The sequence below is a fragment of the Natator depressus genome, chromosome 10 (assembly GCF_965152275.1).
Source record: "Natator depressus isolate rNatDep1 chromosome 10, rNatDep2.hap1, whole genome shotgun sequence".
Taxonomy (NCBI): Eukaryota; Metazoa; Chordata; order Testudines; family Cheloniidae; genus Natator; species Natator depressus.
This window is the reverse complement of record NC_134243.1, coordinates 81772162-81792510: the sequence shown is the minus strand read 5'-3', so window position 1 is coordinate 81792510 and position 20349 is coordinate 81772162. Positions and strand designations below refer to the sequence as shown.

The 20349-nt window shown below is 44.2% G+C and overlaps 1 protein-coding gene across 1 annotated transcript in view; it reads right to left on the bottom strand.

The window, feature by feature from the left end:
* The window catches only part of ADAMTS7 (ADAM metallopeptidase with thrombospondin type 1 motif 7), a 142044-nt gene that overhangs the window by 42701 nt on the left and 78994 nt on the right, over nt 1–20349 (bottom strand). The window contains exons 17-23 of the mRNA XM_074966661.1: nt 18130–18256; nt 17016–17229; nt 8997–10934; nt 6741–6893; nt 5753–5926; nt 4045–4191; nt 1995–2154 (exon numbers count right to left, since the gene is read on the bottom strand). Coding sequence (XP_074822762.1) covers nt 1995–2154; nt 4045–4191; nt 5753–5926; nt 6741–6893; nt 8997–10934; nt 17016–17229; nt 18130–18256 — 2913 coding nt within the window. The remainder of the gene's footprint in view (nt 1–1994; nt 2155–4044; nt 4192–5752; nt 5927–6740; nt 6894–8996; nt 10935–17015; nt 17230–18129; nt 18257–20349) is intronic.

Here is a 20349-nt window from a genome sequence, read left to right as displayed (position 1 = left end):
CAAGGAAGTGCATGCCATTTAAACAACATTTACCAACAGTGTGTGAAATGATGCAGCACTATATTTCCCTGTACTTATTATAGGAAATAGCTGTGGAATCTCAGATCCTGTGGGCAAATGTTGAGTTTTTATCTAGTTACTGGTTTGTTCAATTTTGCTGGCTGGTACAATATGAGTTCTGGAATGTTTCCAATCTCTACAGGAAATATGGCAATTGCATTATTGCACAGATGTGCCGAGTCCCGCACTGTAAACCTGGAACTTACTTCACTCCTTTGTAAAACTCAGTATTGAGGGGACTTCTCCTGTATGGCAGGACAATTACGTAAATCAATATGGCAAGTTCACGGCACAGATGTTTAGGAGGCCTGAGATCCTGAAATTTCATTCTGTCTTTTCAGACGACACACTGCGCATTGCGCATGATTCATATCTGAAGTGGCATAATAAATCTTCACCATGCAATGCTTGACTCCTCGCTGAGTGGGTGGAACTGCAGGCTGACAAATGTTTATAACATATGAACTAGTAGTGTTTATTTTACACACTAGCCAGTCCCGATGAGAGGACGAGGAAAGCCAATGAGATGGCTGGGTGGGGGCATGGATGTTCAGATCAAAAGCTTCAGTCTGTTTTTTCCCCCCAAGTAAATTCAAATTTTTTTGCTACATTTGCTCAGAATTAAATACTCCTTCTCAGAAACAGAGGATAAGGGGCCTGATCCAAGACCCACTAAAGTCAATGAGGGGCTTTCAATTGGTGCTGTCCTAACTGCACCTACTGGCGTCCCTGGTAAAACTCATTTTGACTTCAATCAGAGCAGAGTTAGTCCAATGCTGAGCACTTTTGAAAATCCCACCTGTAGAGTACAGTACAATGTCTATCCTGCTACTTAATATGGCTGAGATGAAAATGTGATAACCTCATGCAACATCTGCTTTGCAGCCAGCCAGATGTTTTCATGTCCAGTAAAACCATGTTTTCTTGTAAAGCTATTTCTAAATTCTGACATCTGTTGGACATTACGTAAAGCACAATGCTGCATCACACGAACAACCTTGCAAAGGGTTCAGTCCTCCCAGGGGCTCAGTCCTCCAGCCTGATCCAGCCACGCACAGAGGCATGGGCTTAATTTTAAGCATGTGAGCAGTGCCATTCATTCAAGTGCTTTGCTGACTTGGGCCAGAGTGTTCAGCGCCTCGAAGGATTAACCCCCCAAATCTCAATTCTCCTGTATACCAAACTGGAACATCTGGATGGTTTTTAAACCATTCCTGTTGCCTCATAGAAATATCATTGGCTCTAAGGTTGAACAACAGCACTGACATTATCTGTGCTTAACTGAAAAGGCCAGATCTGCAGTTGGTGTAAATCAGCATAGCTCCATTGAAGGCAAGGAAGCTACTGATTTATACAAGCTGAAGATATGGCCTTTTATGGCCTTTTATGGCCAGCTTCTGTGTATTGTGGCTGCTACAATATCTTTACTTATTAAAGGTGAGCCCATTGTTACATGAGTCTGAGTATGGCTAAATTTAATCTACTGTCAACCTTTAGATGATTAATAATTCTAAATTGTGATGACAAAAGGTTTTTTATTATAGCTTTCCTAAATGGGCTCCACACTGTGTGTGATTCCAAACTGTTTTAGCTGTGGCATCATTACAGGGTTATCAACAAGATTGCACTAGAATACAGAAGTGATTTAATGCAAATATTTATTCTGAATGCAATCCCCCACTTTAGAGTTTCTTAACTGGAAGCAAAGTTCAACTGTCTACAATTCCCTTAGATCATAACAAACTTCAGCAGAGTTCATGAAATGCAGAATTTCTACGCTGGAAAGCCTTGCACAAGCCCTTGTGCAGCTTGACTCGCTTAAAGAGAAAAATATGTAATGTTAATTTCACTGGCAAGAAGTATATTGAATCCCTGAATTTTTTGTGCTAAGTTTTTGAAGTCATATGACCCTGCATTAGTTGTTAAACACTTACTTGACTCGCTATTGTCACAGTCCTGGGGATTGCACTTCTGGGTGTTCTCTGGCCACTGTTCGTGGTCACATAGGCTACTGTCTTCTTCAGCTTCACCAGTGTTTGTGTTCATGCACTTCACCTGTCGCTGCTGGATGCCACCACCACAGGTCGCTGTGCACTGCAGAAAGTTAATTAGCTGGGATATAATCAGCTGCATCCAGAATTAAGGTTTATTTTATATATGTTGCTGCTGGATTTGAGCCTGCACTTAAATATTGATACGCTACATCGCTATTCACAGGTTTAAAGTGGCACCCGAGCAAAATTCCTACACTGCCTTTGTAGAACTTATTTCTCCTTTATCCCCTGCTCCAGTTAGTTCACAGAATCATAGAATATCACGGTTGGAAGGGACCTCAGGAGGTCATCTAGTCCAACCCCCTACTCAAAGCAGGACCAATCCCCAATTAAATCATCCCAGCCAGGGCTTTGTCAAGCCTGACCTTAAAAACTTCTAAGGAAGGAGATTCTACCACCTCCCTAGGTAACGCATTCCAGTGTTTCACCACCCTCCTAGTGAAAAAGTTTTTCCTAATATCCAACCTAAACCTCCCCCACTGCAACTTGAGACCATTACTCCTTGTCCTGTCCTCTTCTACCACTGAGAATAGTCTAGAACCATCCTCTCTGGAACCACCTCTCAGGTAGTTGAAAGCAGCTATCAAATCCCCCCTCATTCTTCTCTTCTGCAGACTAAACAATCCCAGTTCCCTCAGGCTCTCCTCATAAGTCATGTGTTCCAGACCCCTAATCATTTTTGTTGCCCTTCGCTGGACTCTCTCCAATTTATGCACATCCTTCTTGTAGTGTGGGACCCAAAACTGGACACAGTACTCCAGATGAGGCCTCACCAATGTCGAATAGAGGGGAACGATCACGTCCCTCGATCTGCTCGCTATGCCCCTACTTATACATCCCAAAATGCCATTGGCCTTCTTGGCAACAAGGGCACACTGCTGACTCATATCCAGCTTCTCGTCCACTGTCACCCCTAGGTCCTTTTCCGCAGAACTGCTGCTGAGCCATTCGGTCCCTAGTCTGTAGCGGTGCATTGGGTTCTTCCGTCCTAAGTGCAGGACCCTGCACTTATCCTTATTGAACCTCATCAGATTTCTTTTGGCCCAATCCTCCAGTTAGTTCTGTTTGTATAGGATACAAAGGCATTTCTATTGCACGTAACCCAACGTTTACGCACAAAACGTTAGCTTCCGCTAAGCGAATAGACCTCGATTAATTCTGCTGACTGAGGAGGTGGAAGGCTTCTTGTTTGGCTGGACAGGAGGCACGGTAGCAACACATGTCCATTAACCTTTATTTTCTTCACAGTTGGCCTGGCTCGTCCAGTTTTTACAACGTATCTGGTCAAAACAGGACTTCTTTAGAAACCGAATTCCCCCGAGTGCCTTTTCTCAGCAAAGCTAGTCAATGAGAAACTCTTCAGTGTGGTTTATTTTTGTCAATATTCTGTTCAATTTATTGAAACTGAGTCACTCACAATACGTCTCCATTCACTTCTCAGGTACATGGACATGGACTGGGACGTTGGTGTGCACTGAAAAGTTTTACCACCATAACTATGGCAGTGAGGGGTGTGATTTTTTGCCAACATGGTTATGTGGGGAAAAGCTCTAGTATCGACACAGTTATAGTGGTATAAGGTGATTTATACCCACGTCTTTATTTCACTTTGCCAAACCAAAATAAGCTAGACTGGTAGAAGCACGTTTATGCATCTATACTAGGATTTTTTTGCTGCTTTAACTAAGCCAGGATAGTTAAAGCGGCAAAATGTTTAAGTGTAGACAAGGCCTTATAAACTCTGCTATCAATTGTGTGGGCTTGATTGCAGAAATCAATGTTACAGACCAGGTGGTATAGCAGGTGTATGCTTATCTGAGATCTGAAATTAAGTCCCTGGAAAACTGCTGTACAAAAACAATACATGTGATTAATTCCCAAGAGAAATTCAGCTACAGGAGACATTTATTTCCCTTAAACATTTGCTCACCTCTCCCCATGATCCCACTACCCATTTGGTACATGGGTGAGTGTTGCAGGGTCTTGTGTTATTTGGCCTTAACATTTCATCACACCGTCCGAATTCTGGACACGTAACTAAGCGCTCCTGCTCACCTCTGCCGCATGACTCAGAGCACTAAGGAGAAACAAACAAACCATCAAATCAGAATCAGTCTGGAGTACCAGAAAGGGAAAAACACCCCACTTACTTGTTTCTTATGGAATTACAGTGTGAAGCAGCCCTAAGAAAAATTTGCTTCCAGTGTTGAATGCCCATTTTTGTGATTATAACTATTGTCGGCACCTGGTTTCATTTGTGGAAGTGAGGATACTAAATGGATTTGAAGTTTGGCTCTTAGGCACACACAGCTTTGTAAGATTACAGCAGCTCTCAGCTCATATACATTTACTACTCCCTAGATCCAAATACTTAGAGGGTCAGATTCTGCCCACAGCAAAGCTCACACAATACTCCCACTGACTTCTCATCAACGAGAGTCGGACAAGCCGAACGGAGTGTAGAATGTGGCCTACAAGCTGTCTGTACTTCTTAAATAATACTGTGTACTTCTTAAATAATAGCCATTATACGCTGGACTATGAGGCTAAGCAAAAGTAAAATGCCAGCGAAATGTATTTGCAGGGAAGGGAATGAAAAATAAGTGCTGATGTGAAACATCACATCACAAACCAGACAAAAAATATATTTACTGGATATACAGATAAGAAAATGAATGGGGCATCTAGTGATAAATGGATCCAGGTTAGGAAGATAGTTGACTGGGAGAGCGTAGAGTAAACAATAGATTTCAAAGCCTTCAGATTCCTTTTTTTAGCTGACAGGCTACTTTTAAAGCTGAAGGCAAAAATGAACATGGAATAAAAGATAATGGGCTAATCCCATGCTGCAGTGTAAGCATGGAGGTTACGAAAGCAGAACTGTGTGTGAGGACTGTGCCAAGCTCAGACTGATGGGGAAGGAGAAAATCAGTGAAAAAATAACATTTAATTAACCATTTAAACATTTTTCTGTGGAATCTTCCAACTGAAGATACCCCGGGATGCATCATTATGTGGCTTCACAAATACCAGAAGTCTCCTTGTAATCTCAGAATGCCTCTCCCCAATGATATCCCAGAATGCCTCATTCTGTGACATCTCCAGCAAACAAAGAAAAAACAGGGAAGGAAAACAGAGAAGTTACAAGCTATTTTGGGGCTGAGAGCCTTCACCAGCCTGCTTAGGGGACCCCCTGGTGAGAACTGCAGATGGCTAGCTTCAGCTGGATTTTCCTACATCCAACTAACAGCAGGGTTTGGAACACAGCACCAGATTTATTAGTTTCCTAGTTTGTGGGGCTATTGATCTGCCCATGGAAGCCTATGGGGGCAAGTGGAAGAGAACAAAGAGCAGCAGTTGCCTACTGGAATTTCCATTAGAACATTCAACACGTGTCTGAGATTAACCCAATTTTCATCATAGTTTGGCAGTTCATCATTTAATAGACACTTGATAGTGTTTGGTTATTTGCAAACAGCTATTAAAACATATTGAAAAAAACTTGGTCCATCTCTCCCTTCATGTATTCCTTACAGAAAGGCCCGCATCAGGACCCTCTGAACTCTAGGGAAGTTTGGATCCGGCCCATCTCTGACAATGTATTGCGTGTACCTTCTCTCTCTAGAAATCCCCCTCACCTCTCTCCAGGATGAGGTATACCAGTCCAGACAAGGCTTGGTTTGGCAGGGAGTCTGCATTGGAGGCTTGTAGAAAACAGCTTGACAATGAAAGGGCCGCAGAAGCCTCTGTTCTCGGGTGTCAACACAGTGCACGTCCCGAACCTTCAGTCCCCCTCCGCAGTTCTTGGAGCACTGAGTAAACAATACAAGGAGTCAGGCTGGTGGAGCAGAGGCGGTAACAGTGTCCAGACATGAATCTTTCTGGCAAAGTTGAGTTTACCCAGATATTAAAGAAATGAAAGCTCTGTCTTTCATTAACTCTTTCAGTTTTTGCCTTTGGGTCTCTCCATGATTGTAGCTGGCCCGAGTTGGAGAGGGTCCTAAGCACGACTACCACCACCAGTACTTTCCACTCTGAAAGAATTTTATTTGCATTTTTAGTGGTGACAGATTTTTGAGGTCATGTCCCCACATCCACAGATCTTGAAAGTTAAGACCTATTAAAATCATCCACAGTAATCCTGCCATTCCAGGAGCGTTGCCTACCATTCATTCTCAATGGGATTGTTCAGTCTAGTTTCAAAAGTCTTGCGCTATGAGGGGTTCTTGTGAAACTTTCTGAGAGCCTAATGCCCCCAAGGTATTCCCCAGTATCCTCCCACAACTCTCCTTTCTTTAGCTTTAGCCCATGCCTCTTTTGACCACCCTAAGTGATTCTACTCCTACTTTTGCTGACTCCCTTCCAATCAGCGCTATTATGTTCCCACTTAGTTATTCTTTATGCTCGCTAGGTTTCCTAGTTTGGGCTTCAGCCCCAACAGGAATGTTTACGCTGCTATTCTTAGCTTCGCAGTCTGAGCCCAGCGTGTCTGAGTCAATTAACCCTGGCTCTGAGACTTGGGTTTTTCTTTGCAATGCAGACATACCCAGAGACACCAATAAAGGGCAAGGAGAAGGGAAGTCCAAATACCCTCCGTATTTTTGGTTTGAATATCTTTATGTTTACCTTACTCCAGTTTCCAATACGCCACGAGGAACAGGGTCTCAGGTAACACCTTCGAGCAGGGACAGGTTTATTTGCAGCAACGCAATCTTCATCTTTACCTGTGCTACAATGCACTGTCCTCCAGCTAGCTCCTAAGCCACAGGTTGTGGAACACTGGAACACAGTCAGTAACACAGAGCAAAAATTAACCCCTGCCTCCACCCACACACAGAAACCAAAGCTCAGCAATCAGGGAGTACTGAGCTACAGAGGCAGCAAAGCAAACAACTTGTCTTCATGGAAAAATCCTATGGAATTCGACAGGGATGAAATCACAAGGATGCAATAAAAATTAAACGGGATTCTGCAGAAATGTGTCTTAAAACCTGCATGGCCCAGTTCACCACTGGATTACTGCAGGTCAGTGGTGTTACATCTCTGTCAATGCAACAGTGAATCACAACCACAGAATGTAACAGAGAATGAAAGCCTTTCTATAGAACATTTAAACCATCCTAAAGAAGTTAATCGAGAACTTTATCCCTGCTAGAGAAGTCTTTGTGTTAGTTTACAAATTCCCCAGCAAGAGTCTCATTCTCTAATCAATTCCTAGAGGACTTCAGGCTTCCTTATGTTTTGGGAGGAAGAAGAGTAGGAAAGGAGCTTCTCTAGAATAACTTTAGTTGTGTCTGCTCTGGCTGGGACACTGTGTCCTTTCTTCTCCACTCCAGCTTTGCCTTCTGTAATGCTTTACAGAGCCATGTATTTGACTGTTACTTGGCATTACCCACCAGGAGTTTGTAACTGATTAGGAAGTAGCTGCACCTACTGGGCCATGAAGTCACGGGGTAAGTGGGTGCAGCTCCAGGGTCTTTAGTTGAACAGGGTTGGATTTAGCCTGGTTAATTTTAGAGTTTCATTTAATTAGTATTGCTGGCTTCATTTGTTTAACTGCTCTCTGGAAAGAAACTCCTCCTCATTTCCTTTAAGGCCAAGCATTCCTTTTTTTTGTAGTTCACGTCTCAAGTCTTTTTATGTGATACAAGTTCTGATAAACTTCTCTCTCCTATCAGTCCCCTTCCAAAGTGTAGAGCCTGCATCTTGTTCTCCTCTCTGGGCTGATGTCTTGCATCTTATTTTCCAGAGCACACATTATTCTCATGGTTATGCAGCACTAAAGCTCTCACTTCATTACCATGCAATGAATTGCATCAGCCATTTATATGTCATTGCAAAGTCTATCCAAAGAATAGTCATAGGAAGCTATCACCTTACAATAAAGGGACACTAATAATTAGCGACAGTAGCTCAATATGCAGACTCGGTGCTGTATGATTTTTCTGGTAATTTCTAGTCTTGATGCGAATAGAATCCCTGTGATTTTACCATGTTTTAAGGCTCTCTCACACAAAGGTGTAACCGAGCTTTCTGGGGCAGGGTCTGCATTTTACTGTATGTCTGTACAGTGCCTGGCACAAAAGGGCCCTGACCTGACGGGGCCCCCATGCGCTCCAGTAATACCAATAGTGGAAGTGAACTGGAAGCCCATTTGTGGTCTGGAGCATGTTTTCTTGCCTGCTGGCGCACGGCTAGTACTATTTGTTTAGACGCTGGGCGAAGTGGAGGGCTGGGCCACATCACCGCTCGGGAGCTGGGGAGGGCTGGCTCTTGGGGTGACATAACCCTTCCCTGTGAGGCTTTGTGCACAATGGGACTGTGCAGGCTGCTCCATGCTTCACCACGCTGGGGCTAAGCTAGGGTTAGGCCTCCAGTGAGCATGGAGCCTTCTCCCTGCTCTCCCGCTTGTGAGGCCAACGGAAGGGCTGGTCTAACCACAGCCTTTGTGCTTGGGGGGCACAGGCTGCTTCAGTGGGAGCATACGGCCCCAATGGGGATGGGTACCACAGCACCCCTGTGCACCAACCAGCAGAGCTAGAGTGTGTGCAGGGGAGGCAGGCCACGTCCCTTAGGAGCGTAACAGTGTGTGTGCTCGCCCATGCCCTGGGAAGCTCTGGCCAGCTTCCTGCTCTTGATCCCCACCCCCGGACAGGGCACCTCTGTGCACCACCCCGTACTGCTGACGAAGTGCCGCTAGCACCACTTCCCACTTAATTCCTTCTGCTATCGCACGGAAATGGAGCTTGGCCAAGGGAAAGAATGGATCTGTGAAACAAGCACCTTTTCAGTTAGCCCAACAGGAGCGCCCTGCTAAGGGACTGGGCCCACCTGCCAGACGGTGCCTGGGTTACTCTGTTCACAGGGTTCAGCTGTACTTGCCTCACTCCAGCTCCCAGCTTCCCAGCTGGTCGTTACTGTGGCTGCTCTGGTAGCAGAGAGCAATAGGAAAGAATCCTCCTTTGCTTCTGCCTCCTGCTGCTGCGGGTCTGGAAGGCTGGGCGTGGGGAGAGATGTTCCGTGGTCTCCATCCCTATTAGCAAATATCCTTTGGGTGCCCCATGGCGAGCTCTCATCCGGGCCCGCGCTTTCATTTGGGCCTGTGCGGGTGGCCCCAGGCAGATCAGAAAACACATCCTTTGTATAATGAGTCGTCTTTATTTCATTTGCTTCCCTCTCAGCCCACCATGCTGTGGTTAACTCGGCTGGCAAAGCCGAAAGCGTCCCTTCTGGACCAGCTGTGGGGTTTGGATCTGAGGATATTGGCACGGCTGGTGCCTGGGCACCCTGGTGGGCTAGACTGTTGGATGTAAGTGTCCTGCTTTCTTGTGTGGATGGCTCATGCATGTGGGGGGGCATGGACCACAGCAGGGGAAGAGCTGTCATGGTGGCTGGTTCCGGGTTGTGTGTCTGTGAAACAGCACTGAAATCATCTAGCTGGTTCTGTACATCCTCTGCACGGGATGTATGGTCATCCGGTTCTTTGTTATCTGAGTTATATGAACCCATAGTGGGGTCAGTGTCTTCACTAGTGCCTCCTGTTTCCTGCTCAGATCTGTGTTCAGTGGAGAGGAAAGGAGTGTCCTTTGCTGCAGGATGCAGTGGCTCATTTGTCGTTGGCTGGGGAGGCGGGTTATGTGCGGGCCTGTTCACATCTGCACTCTCCGCTGTTGCAGTTATACCGGCCTTTGCTTTTTCATCTTCGGTTTTGGAGTCAGTTTCACCATCATCAGTGATGACCAAATCCATTTCATTGGTATCTTCCTGGCCTGGCCGGGCAATACCAGCCAAGCCATCATCTTTGCTGTCATTGTTAACAGGAACCTCTGTGCTTTTACCGTCCTCTTCTCTGCTTCCAGGCTCTCCTGTACTTCCCCAAATGTCATACATCTCTTCTCCACCAGCACTGCCCTTGTCAACAGGCAGTGGTGGAGTGGGGATGGCCAGATAAGGATAACTGATAGAGGGGATGGTGACTGTCGCATCCTCTTCAGAAATGGTCCTTGTCAGCAGGACTCCTTGGGTTTTATCAGTGGGCAGATTATCCTGGCTGTTTATAGAATAAAGTCTTGTTCCACTCTCAGTGGATGGCTGATCTTCAGAAAGTGGCATATGCATTTCCTCCTCCTCCTCTCCAATGTAGGAGGGGGTTATGTAGTGGGCAGTAGATGTCCTGATATCCTCATATTCTTCAGTTATGCTGAAGAGAGTTTTATTGTCTCCAACCCCAGCTTTTTCCTTTTCTTCATTATGCACATCTGCGGAAGTATTTGTCTCACTTCTTGCTGAGTTTCCTTCATTGCGTTCTCCTTCTGGTTTTACATTATATGGAATGTTAGGAGACGTTTCATTAGAATCCTCCAGGTTATTAGCTGCCTCGCCCTCTGCATCTGGTTTAAACCCCTCACTCTTGATGTCTTTCTCACCCAGGGGATCATAGGACAGATCTTCATGGAAATTGATAAAATTATAATCATAGTAAAAATCATCAACAAACACATTTCCCTTTTTGTTACTGCTGCTTGAAAAATCTTCCTCCGTTATGACATTCTTGTCTTTGGATTTTGGATTATTCGGAATTGAGGGGCTGAAGTGGGAAATGTGATGACTGGGAATGTAATTTATTTCATTAAATAGTTCTCTGCTTGAAGATCCGCTGCCAGACCAGTCAGTGTTGGCATTTTCTATTTTCTTTTGGCATTGCTTCAGGGAGCAAGTAGTTTCTGACAGCGGTCTCTGTGTAGGATCACAAGTTGTCCTAGTATTGTTACTGCAATACACAAGGCGTCTTTGTGTTCCATTTCCACATGTTACTGAGCACTAGAGAAGCAAAAGAAATGAAAATATCAGAAACGAGAGCATGAGAAACAGTAGTCATTACATTACAGCAAGGACATGCATTATCATACAACCATGGGAGTGGCTATGCAAATGAGATGATTTAATATTTGCACGGGCGTGACTATGCTAATATCAGTGCTAGCTCTCTGAGCCTGTAAAACCAGAAGCCAGAAAACACTTCAACTGAGCAGTGTGCTCATGCAATTAATAAAAATTCTGTACCTTCTCCAACCAACTTGACTCAGGAATGCTTTACTAGATATTATGGCACTTAGTTCTGCTGGCTAGATATACAGTACCAAGAAATCTGTATATTACAAAAAAAAAAGTCTGGTAGTGGGCCTATAATATTTCTGTTACAAACCATTTTGCTGGTGTATTTATATCTTGGCCTATTTTGCTTCAGGCTGAAACTTGGCCTACATGCTGGCCAGAAAGTTTTCTTGGAGTTGGGGTTTGTGGAAAGGACTGGATAAGATGATCTAATAGCCCCAACTGCAGTTGCCATGAATTCTGCCCCTTCTCTTGAAAGAGATTGTTAAATAAAGGGTGCGGGCCTGGTAAATGGAAAATCGAGGATTAATAAGATGTTTGGTTGAGGAAAAGCACATAATGGACCCATTGACATTATTCAGTATAAAAGAGACCCACAAACTGGAAATAAGTTCAGTGAAATTATCCTACCTAATATGTAATTCCATTAACATCACATTTGCTCTGAATGAGCCGCAGATCATTATGCTTCATTATAACTGATGTATATAGCATTAGTCATGTATTACAAAGTCCCTTACATAATCAAACTAGAAAAGCAAACCTAAGCACGGGGATTTCAATAGAAATACCATATATTTGGGTTGACAATATATCAGTTTGGGCAAGAGGTTAATTTACAGGGACCAAAGCAAGGCAATCAGAATTCAAGGTGAATTGCACAGATTAACTTCTCAGACTATTTGCAGAGTTTATACGTAGGGTCTGGCCAAGCTGTGCTTGGGGGCAGACCCATGTGAATGTGTGTTTGTGTGTATGGGGGTGGGTACGTTACATCTGTGCAAACGTCATTAGGTGCCAACTTTGTGCTTCCGCAGTTCCCCATGCTTCTAAGGGCCTAGCTAACCCTTGGCACTTATTAATGGCTCTCTGAGGGACCAATAAGGCAGCTGGGGAGTGAAGTGACTGGAGTGGAGGTCACATCCTCTCCCTAGGGCACACAGTGCGGGGGTTGGTTATGAGATGTGCACAGAGCCGGCACACTGGCCGTCTACCCTGGGTGCTCGCCCACACTGGAGAAATCCTAGTTGACCAGTGAGAGCTCTGACATGGACCATTCGTGTCACTGGCCCATATACTAAAAAGAACAAGTGTATTAATATTTTCAATCAAAATATGGGGAAAACAGGCCCATTCTCACGAACATACTAAGACAGAGTTCAAGATTGTGTTTCTACTGCAATGGTTGAACAGAGAGGAAGGTTGGCCCAGTGATTAGGGCACAAGCCCTACTAAATTCCCTGCTCTGTCTCAGACTGCCAGCGTGACCCTGGGTAAGTCATTTAGTCTCTTGGTGCCTCAGTTTCCCATCTGTACAATGGGGATAACGGCACTGCCTTACCTCATAGGAGTGTTGTGTGGATAAATACATTGCAAATTGTGAGGTGCCCACACACTATGGTGAAGGAGGGCAGTTTGAATAACTTGGATGGCTGGATGGATGGACAAGTAAGGGTGGCATTGCAGGAGGGGTGTGTGTCTTCATTCTGGCTTTATGTGCATATGATGTATGCTTAATGCTATGGGGAAAACACTGGTTTCTTGAACTCTGTTCTCAGCATGTCAGTGAAGGATTTTCAAATACCTTTTTGGTTCTAAATGTAAATCAATTCATGATGTTTTAGTTTTGCACTCCCCATTGGGAACCAAGGGCCAGTCCTGGACTAGCAAAGAGCTTATGGTCCCCACTACAATTCCAGTGGGCTCCTGTGTGGAGGACAGATCCAGTGAAGCATCTTCTCCATCCTTAGTCAGCCCCAAGGTTCCCTGCATTTATCAGTTGCTGACTCAGCAGCTCACAGCCTCTGCCCGAGTATCAAAGGGCAGGACGGAGCCTCCGTTTACTGTAGGTTACAGGCTCTTTAGAAATGTAAAATATGAGTGAATCTGGAGTAAGGAATGTGCTTGGCACAAGGAGCAGTTTATTTATAACAACAAGGGCCCATTGCCAGGCATTTATACCAGTTACAAAATAGAACTGAAATAACATGTTACAACGTACTAACATCTCTTAGCAGGATCCAAGCCTATTTCGCACCACCCTGCTGTCACCATAAAAACACAACTGGAACAAGGAGCAACGTCTGTAGCCCATTCCTTATTACGTACGCCAAAGCCTGAGAAAACAGGTGGCCCCAACACTGTACCCAGAAGGTCCAAAAGCTCAGACAGCTAAGGCACAAGGGAACTGAGTTCCAGAGTAGAAAACCTCCACTGAGAACGCTCTGGCCCCAGTCTCCGGACGTTTGAATCTAGGGGAATCTCAGCAGGCTGATCTCAACTATCAGGACAGCACAAGGAGGGAGAGATTAGGAACTTCACAGGGGTGGCAACCAACAAGCAGAGGAAAAGTTTAACAACATACTTTAGCCTTTTGGCCACAGCATTGAACTGGGAGCTCATGTTCTGCTGATTATCCACCATGACCCACAAGTCTTTTTCAGAGTAAGTTCTTCCTGGGCTAGCAGCGCCTATCCTGTAAATATGGCTTGCGTTCTTTGTTTCTAGCAGCATGACTTTGCGTTTGGCTATATTGCAATGAATACTGTTCGCTTGCATTCAGTTTACAAAGCGATCTGGATTGTTTTGGATCACTGACCTGTCTTTTTCATTATTTACCACTCCCCCAGTCTCTGTGTCATCTGCAAATTTTATCAGGAATGATTTTATGTTTTCTTCCAGATCGCTGATAAAAATGTTAACTAGCGAAGGGCCAAGAACTGTTCCCTGTGGGACCCACTGCAAACACACCCACTCAGTGATGATTCCCTGCTTACAATTACATTTTGAGACCTATCATCAGCCTGTTTTTATCAATTTAATGTATGCCACATAGATTTTGGATCATTCTAGTTTCTTAATCAAAATGTCATGTGGTAACTCGTTAAATGCCTTACAGAAGTCTACATATATTACAACAACACTATTACCATTATCAGCCAAACTTGTAATTTCATCAAAAAAAGATATCAAACATAAACCCACATTCGGCATAAATAATATTACCCTCATTTAATTCTTTATTCATTGAGTACCATATCAGCTGTTGCATTATTTTGCCCAGGATCAATGTTAGGCTGGCAGGTCTATAAATACCCAGCTCTTCCAACTGACCCTTTTAAAATATTGGCACAACTTTAGCTCTCTTCCTGCCTTCTGGAACTTTCACAGTGTTCCAAGACTTATTGAAAATCACCATAAATGGTCCAGAGGGCTCCTCAGCCAGCCCCTTTTAAACTTTTAGATGCAAGTTATCCAGACCTGTTGACCTGAGTTACTCTTGAAATGGAAAGAATTTCATCATCATCTGATATGAATACTTCATCTGTTTTTCCCCTCTAACAAAAATATTTATTCAACACTTCTGCTTATTTTGTATTATTATAGGCAATTCTACCATTTCCATCTAGCAATGGAGTAACCACTGTTAGGATTACTTTTGTTCCTAATACATTTTAGTAAATCTCTTTGTTATTGTCCTTAACACTGCTGGCCATAAAGGTCTACTTGTATCCTTTTGCTTCCCTTATCAATTTTCTACAATTCATGTTTCTAATTTATATTCATTGCTATAAATGTCCCCTTTCTTCCATTTGTTTATATATATATATATATATATATATAAATAAATAAATTTTTCATAGCTTCTTTCACTTCCCCTCTAAGATAAGTTGGTTTTTTGATCAGTGAAGCCTTCTTTCTTGATTGTGGAATTGTGGCTTTTGGGGCATCTAGTAAAATATTTTCTTAAACAGTTCCCAATTATCATTTACATTCTTCCGTTCACCTTTTCACCTTTTCATTCTGTTGTGTTTTTGGTAAATAATTTAAAACCAAAACTTATTTTTAAGTTAGTTTTAAAGTTATTTTTTTAAATATGAAATTATGATTTTTAGTTAAAAATCCAATCTGTGATTAAGATGACCCATCAAAGCTGGCAATACAAAAAAATCAAAAAGGTTATATATATATAATATAGTAAATGAAAATATATGTTCTATGGACATTTTTAATGAAAATGTAACTTTTTGGAAATTTATATACATAATGAAAAGTTCCATTTTTGAAAAATAGCCAAATGTCAAAGAAAAAATATTTTACAGAAAATAAACTCTTGCTTTGCCACCAGCTTTGGCTGACCTAACTCTTTGCCAAACTCCTCCCACATCCCCAAACCTCCCCATTCTTATGAGAATTCCTCTGCTACCTCAATTTACCTGACTGATTTATCTGTTTAAATAGCCATTAATAGCAGGGCATCATGTAAGCTGATCAGTGAACAGTCTGGGCAGCTCTGTTTAGTCATACACTCTAGCCTGCTCTCTTTTTTAAAAGTGAAGAGTCAATTTCCTCATGACCATATATGACAGTATATGTACAGAGCAGTTAACCACCCATGGACAAGGGTCTGTATACACAGCAATTAAAAACTGGCAGCTGGCCCGTGCCAGCTGACTCAGGCTTGCGGGTCTTGGGCTAAGGGGCTATTTAACAGTGGTGTAGATGTTTGTGCTTGTGCTGGAGTCCAGGCGCTAGGATCCTGTGACGTGGGAGGGTTCCAGAGCTCGTGCTGCAGCCTGACCCTGAAGGTCTACACCACACTTAAACAGACCCTGAGCCTGAACCCCTTAGCCGGAGTCAGCTGTCATAGGCCAGCTGCGGGTGTCTAACAGTAGCGTGGACACACCCGTAGTGTATACACACATACAAACTCTCACGACTTCCCTAAAACTCCATGTTGCAGTGTGCTCAAAACATGTGCAGGATTCTGCCAAAGTTTAGGGTGGAAACTTGTAGTGCTGCAAAATATTTAAAAAGCTTTAAAAACTTTTATTTCTGTCAATCTAATTCTTTGCACCAAGCACCGAGTTTTTACTAGACCGTGATGGAGGAAACAGCCAAATTTGAAGAAGGAAAAAAGATTATAACAGCCTCGGGGTGATTCTTTATTTTAAGATCTGTCTGGGTCACAAACCTGCCTTTCACTTGATCTGGTTTTTATAATTGCAGCTCCTCAAAAAATGGAGAGAATTAAAATGAATTTTAATGTTTAAATTGTCAGGACTCCAACTAGTTCCAGGAATGTCTGACAGGTGGAGTTCGAATGAGAGCTAGACACCTCCTCCCCCTCCCCCAACCTGAGTTTTCTGTCTGAATTCCTCTCTTCCCCCCCCCCACCCCTCTTTAAAATGGTTTAATCTGAGCCAGCCCCTGCGCTAAGTATTTCACTGCTGAGATTGTTCTAGGACGCAGTGATTTCCCAGAGAATTCTTAACGAGGGCCCTGTGCTTTACGTGTGAGTGCAGTGATGAACAAGCCACCTGAATCAAGGATTAGTTCTCTAAACTGAGTATCCGCGGGTAGCTGTGTCAGTCTATATCCACAAAAACAACAAGGAGGCTTATTCCCAAATAAATCTGTTAGTCTTTAAAGTGCCAGCAGACTCCTTGTTGCTTCTCTAAGCCAGTGGGTCTCAACTTTTTTTCATTTTCAAATGGAGGTGTGGACCCCTTTGGAAATCTTCCACACATAGTCTGAGGATCCCCAGAGGTCCGTGGACCACAGATTGAAAACCATGGTTCTATGGTAACAACAACCTTTTGCAGACTCCTTAGCCATAGTCTGCAGATCCCCAGGGGTCCGTGGACCCCGGTTGCGAACCACTGCTCTAAAATTCACTGTGGTTCCAGCAGAGCCCACTGTTCCCTGAGCATGTTTATCTAAGTGACCCTTCAAGCTTCCCAAGGAACTAAGACTAATGTGCTCTTTACCCTTTGACTTTCTCACCTCAGACCAGTTGCCTATGGCCCATTGAGCAGGGCAGAGGATATCCCTATTACAGGGCGCAGTGGCATCTGGCTTGGAGAGATGCTGACATTGTGTGTGCTGCAAAGCCCGCTGTTCATCCAGCCACACACTCTGAATGCAAAGGACCGTCCTCTTCATGAGCCCAGCTTCACCACAAGTGGCAGAGCATTTCTGCCACTCGCCAACCCACCACCTAGGAAAATGAAAGGGGAAAAGGTGGGAGCCGAAGTGAGCATTCACATTTGCAGGTTTGTTGTTAGTGACAGTGAAATATCTATCCTCCTTGTTATAGAGAAACATTCAGTGTTACAGAGATGTTCACAGAGATGTCTCCACGTTCTGAGCTGGATTTCAAACACTCCAATCTGCGCGGGCATTGGGAGCCTGGAGTGTGGTTTAGATGTAAAGACAGAAGCCCTTTGCAAAGCAGAGGCTAGCTGGGACTGCAGCAGCCTCTCCTGCTCTTCTGTCTAGAGGTCAGAGGGGCCACTATAAAGGTAGGGGTCACTAGCGAAACTTGGCTCATGATCAGGGTTTTGGATTTCAACCTCCCCAAAAGTTCAGGGCATTGGGATTCAGGATCTGTTCTTGAGATTATCTGCAGTACTGTGTGGCATGAGTTGTTATCTATAGAGCAGCATGTGAGTTCATGGCCTTTCCAGCAAAGCCTTAACCCAGGGGAGCTCAGACCTGGATCCTCTTAACTTCCATTGACTTCAATAGGAATTAGGCACCTAAATACCTTTGAGGATCTGTCTACAGGCCCAAGCTGCAAATGCCTATTCACATGGACATCAATGAGGCTCTGCATAGGAGCAAAAGGTCTCTTGTATGGATCCAGTTGCAGGACTGGGGCCATAGTTCTTACCAGAGGCCAGGGTGGAGGGAGTCGGATGCAGAATCATGGAGTCCAGTGGTCACTTTTATACAGACAGGACAGCGCCCAGGCTGCTGTAGGTCAGCGTAGATCCACTGACTTCAGATGCTAATTTGCACCCGCTGAGACTCTGCCCTCCCGCAGCCCCTCTGTTAAAGTAGGGAGAGCATCCGGGGCTGGGTGAATGAGAAGATGGAAAAGCAAAGGAAAGCAAACCTGGCTGGGCAGGGCTCTTCGCTACACGTCCGCTGCTTGTCGTCGGGTCGGGTCAATGAGTCACAGTACCGCTCCTCCACTAGCCCAGCCAGCTGTTCAACACAGTGCACGATCTGCCTCTGAACACCTGGCGACAGAGAGAGGCAGCAAACACGGGTTCAGTGTGGCCAGCGGGGCCCTCACTGAAAATGGCTTTGGTGTGTCAAGAGCTGAGTGCCTGAGCTGCACACCTGCAGGGAGCTGTTACAATCAGCCCCCTTTATAGGGGGCTTGAGGCATGGAATGTTATAATTAAGTGGCCTCGGAATGAAATGATTTGGGCCTCAGGTCAGCAGATGTCAGGCTTAGATTGCAGCGCTCCGAGACACACATGCACAGCACATATCATAAAGTATTAACAACCAGCGCCTTTGTCTGAGCTTTCCCTTTGTTAGCCATTCTGCCGGCAGCTCCCTCCCTCAGCTCCTTAATTTAAATCAACCAAAAAAGTAGCCTGTAAAAAGTAAAAAATTAAAGAGGATAATGCTGCTTATGTAGGAGGAATAAAATGAACCCCCCACAATAGCTCCTTTAAAATGGTAAGCTACAAAACCACCAGTCGGGCACTGGCATCGTGTGGTTTTTATTCTCTTGTTTCAAGGTGTTTGGCCATTAAAAATCACTGCTAACATGTTACAGGAGGGCCCCGTATAACCTGACAACTAAGAAGAAAAGAAAAAAAATCCTTAAAAATTAAATGACATGAAAAGTCTGTTTCTGCAGAGTTTGTCCGTGATGCCTGCCCAGAATCTTTCATACCGTTCATGAAACTCACAAACGGTCACCTTTCTGCTCAGCAGCCACTTAATTTTGTCCCTCTCTCACTCATCTGCACTGGCACAGCTTGTCGGAGGAACAACGCTTGCATTGTCCGTGGATGTGAAAAGGGCAGGAGGAAACCCAATACATGATATGTTATCACAGTCTGATTTCTGGAACTGCACAGTGCTGGAAAAGAATCCTGGATACACATCTCCCACTGGTTGGTGCAGCGTAGAGGTGAAGGGTTAGAAAGAGTACCAATCCACCCAGGGCACCAAGTCTCTACTATACAAAACACACAGCAGGTAATGCAAGATTTTCCCCAGGGAAGCAGGATGTGTTATCTGTTTGGCCGGATGAAATAAATTCTTAGATTCTGACTTTAGATCCAATCTAGGGCACTCCAAGCAGAAACCTATAGATCAAGGGTAGAAAGATCTTGTAAATGTGTAGCTGTCAAAAAAAGAAAGACAGAAAAAGAATAAAAGAAAGAAATGTGTCAGATTATACGTTGCCAACTCACTTTCAAAGCTCAGGGTGGCGAGGAAATAACACAGAATAAGCAAGGACATTTAAGTTCCCTGGTCCCTTGAATACAGTAGGTATTTAAACAAATCAAAGGTTGCTCAATAATGTAAAATGAATATAATTCGCCTCATTACACTTTAACCTTCACTCTGAGTGAGACTTCACATTCCATGTGTTCTGTTCATCCATTCCGAAAGAGCGAAGCATACATTCCTCAGTCTAGCTGACTTTTCATCGAAGTGTAGGACTTGAAGGGACCTCAACAGGTCATCTAGTCTAGTCCCCTGCACTCCAGGCAGGACAAAGTATTGTATTTCAGTTTAAGGAAAACAAGGAAGAAAGAGCAAATATCAAGTCTCCAGGAGAGAATGAATACCGGTACAGTGGCTCACTCTGTTAGTGGGTAGCTGCCTCGCAGGTGGCTCTGCAGCAGTCAGAGAGGCCACTCTGTTTTAAAGTTCCAGCACACAAAGGAGATGACTGCTACTCTCGTCTTTTAGCTGCACAAGTGCAGGTGTCGCTAATGGAAAAGCTCTCTGCAATGTGGTTTAGCAATCAGGTAAATTACACACGGCCTCTGCATAAACGGACTCTCTCAATACCAAGCATTTCTGAACAGTAGAGACTCAGACCCAATGTAGGTAGCACGATCTATACCTGCCACCATCTCCATCTGACCCCAGAGGAAAGGCTCACCATGTCATGCGTCTGGTGCAATAATAAGGGTATTTCTGTAACATAGTGTAATTATGATAACAACTCCAGTGGGGGAGTGCAAGTTTCCCTACATTAAATCCTGGCCCCACTGAAGTCAATGGGAGTTTTGCTTAATTTTTTGGACCCTCCAGCTTATTTTAACACAATTGTTTGCATGAACAAACATGTATGTAT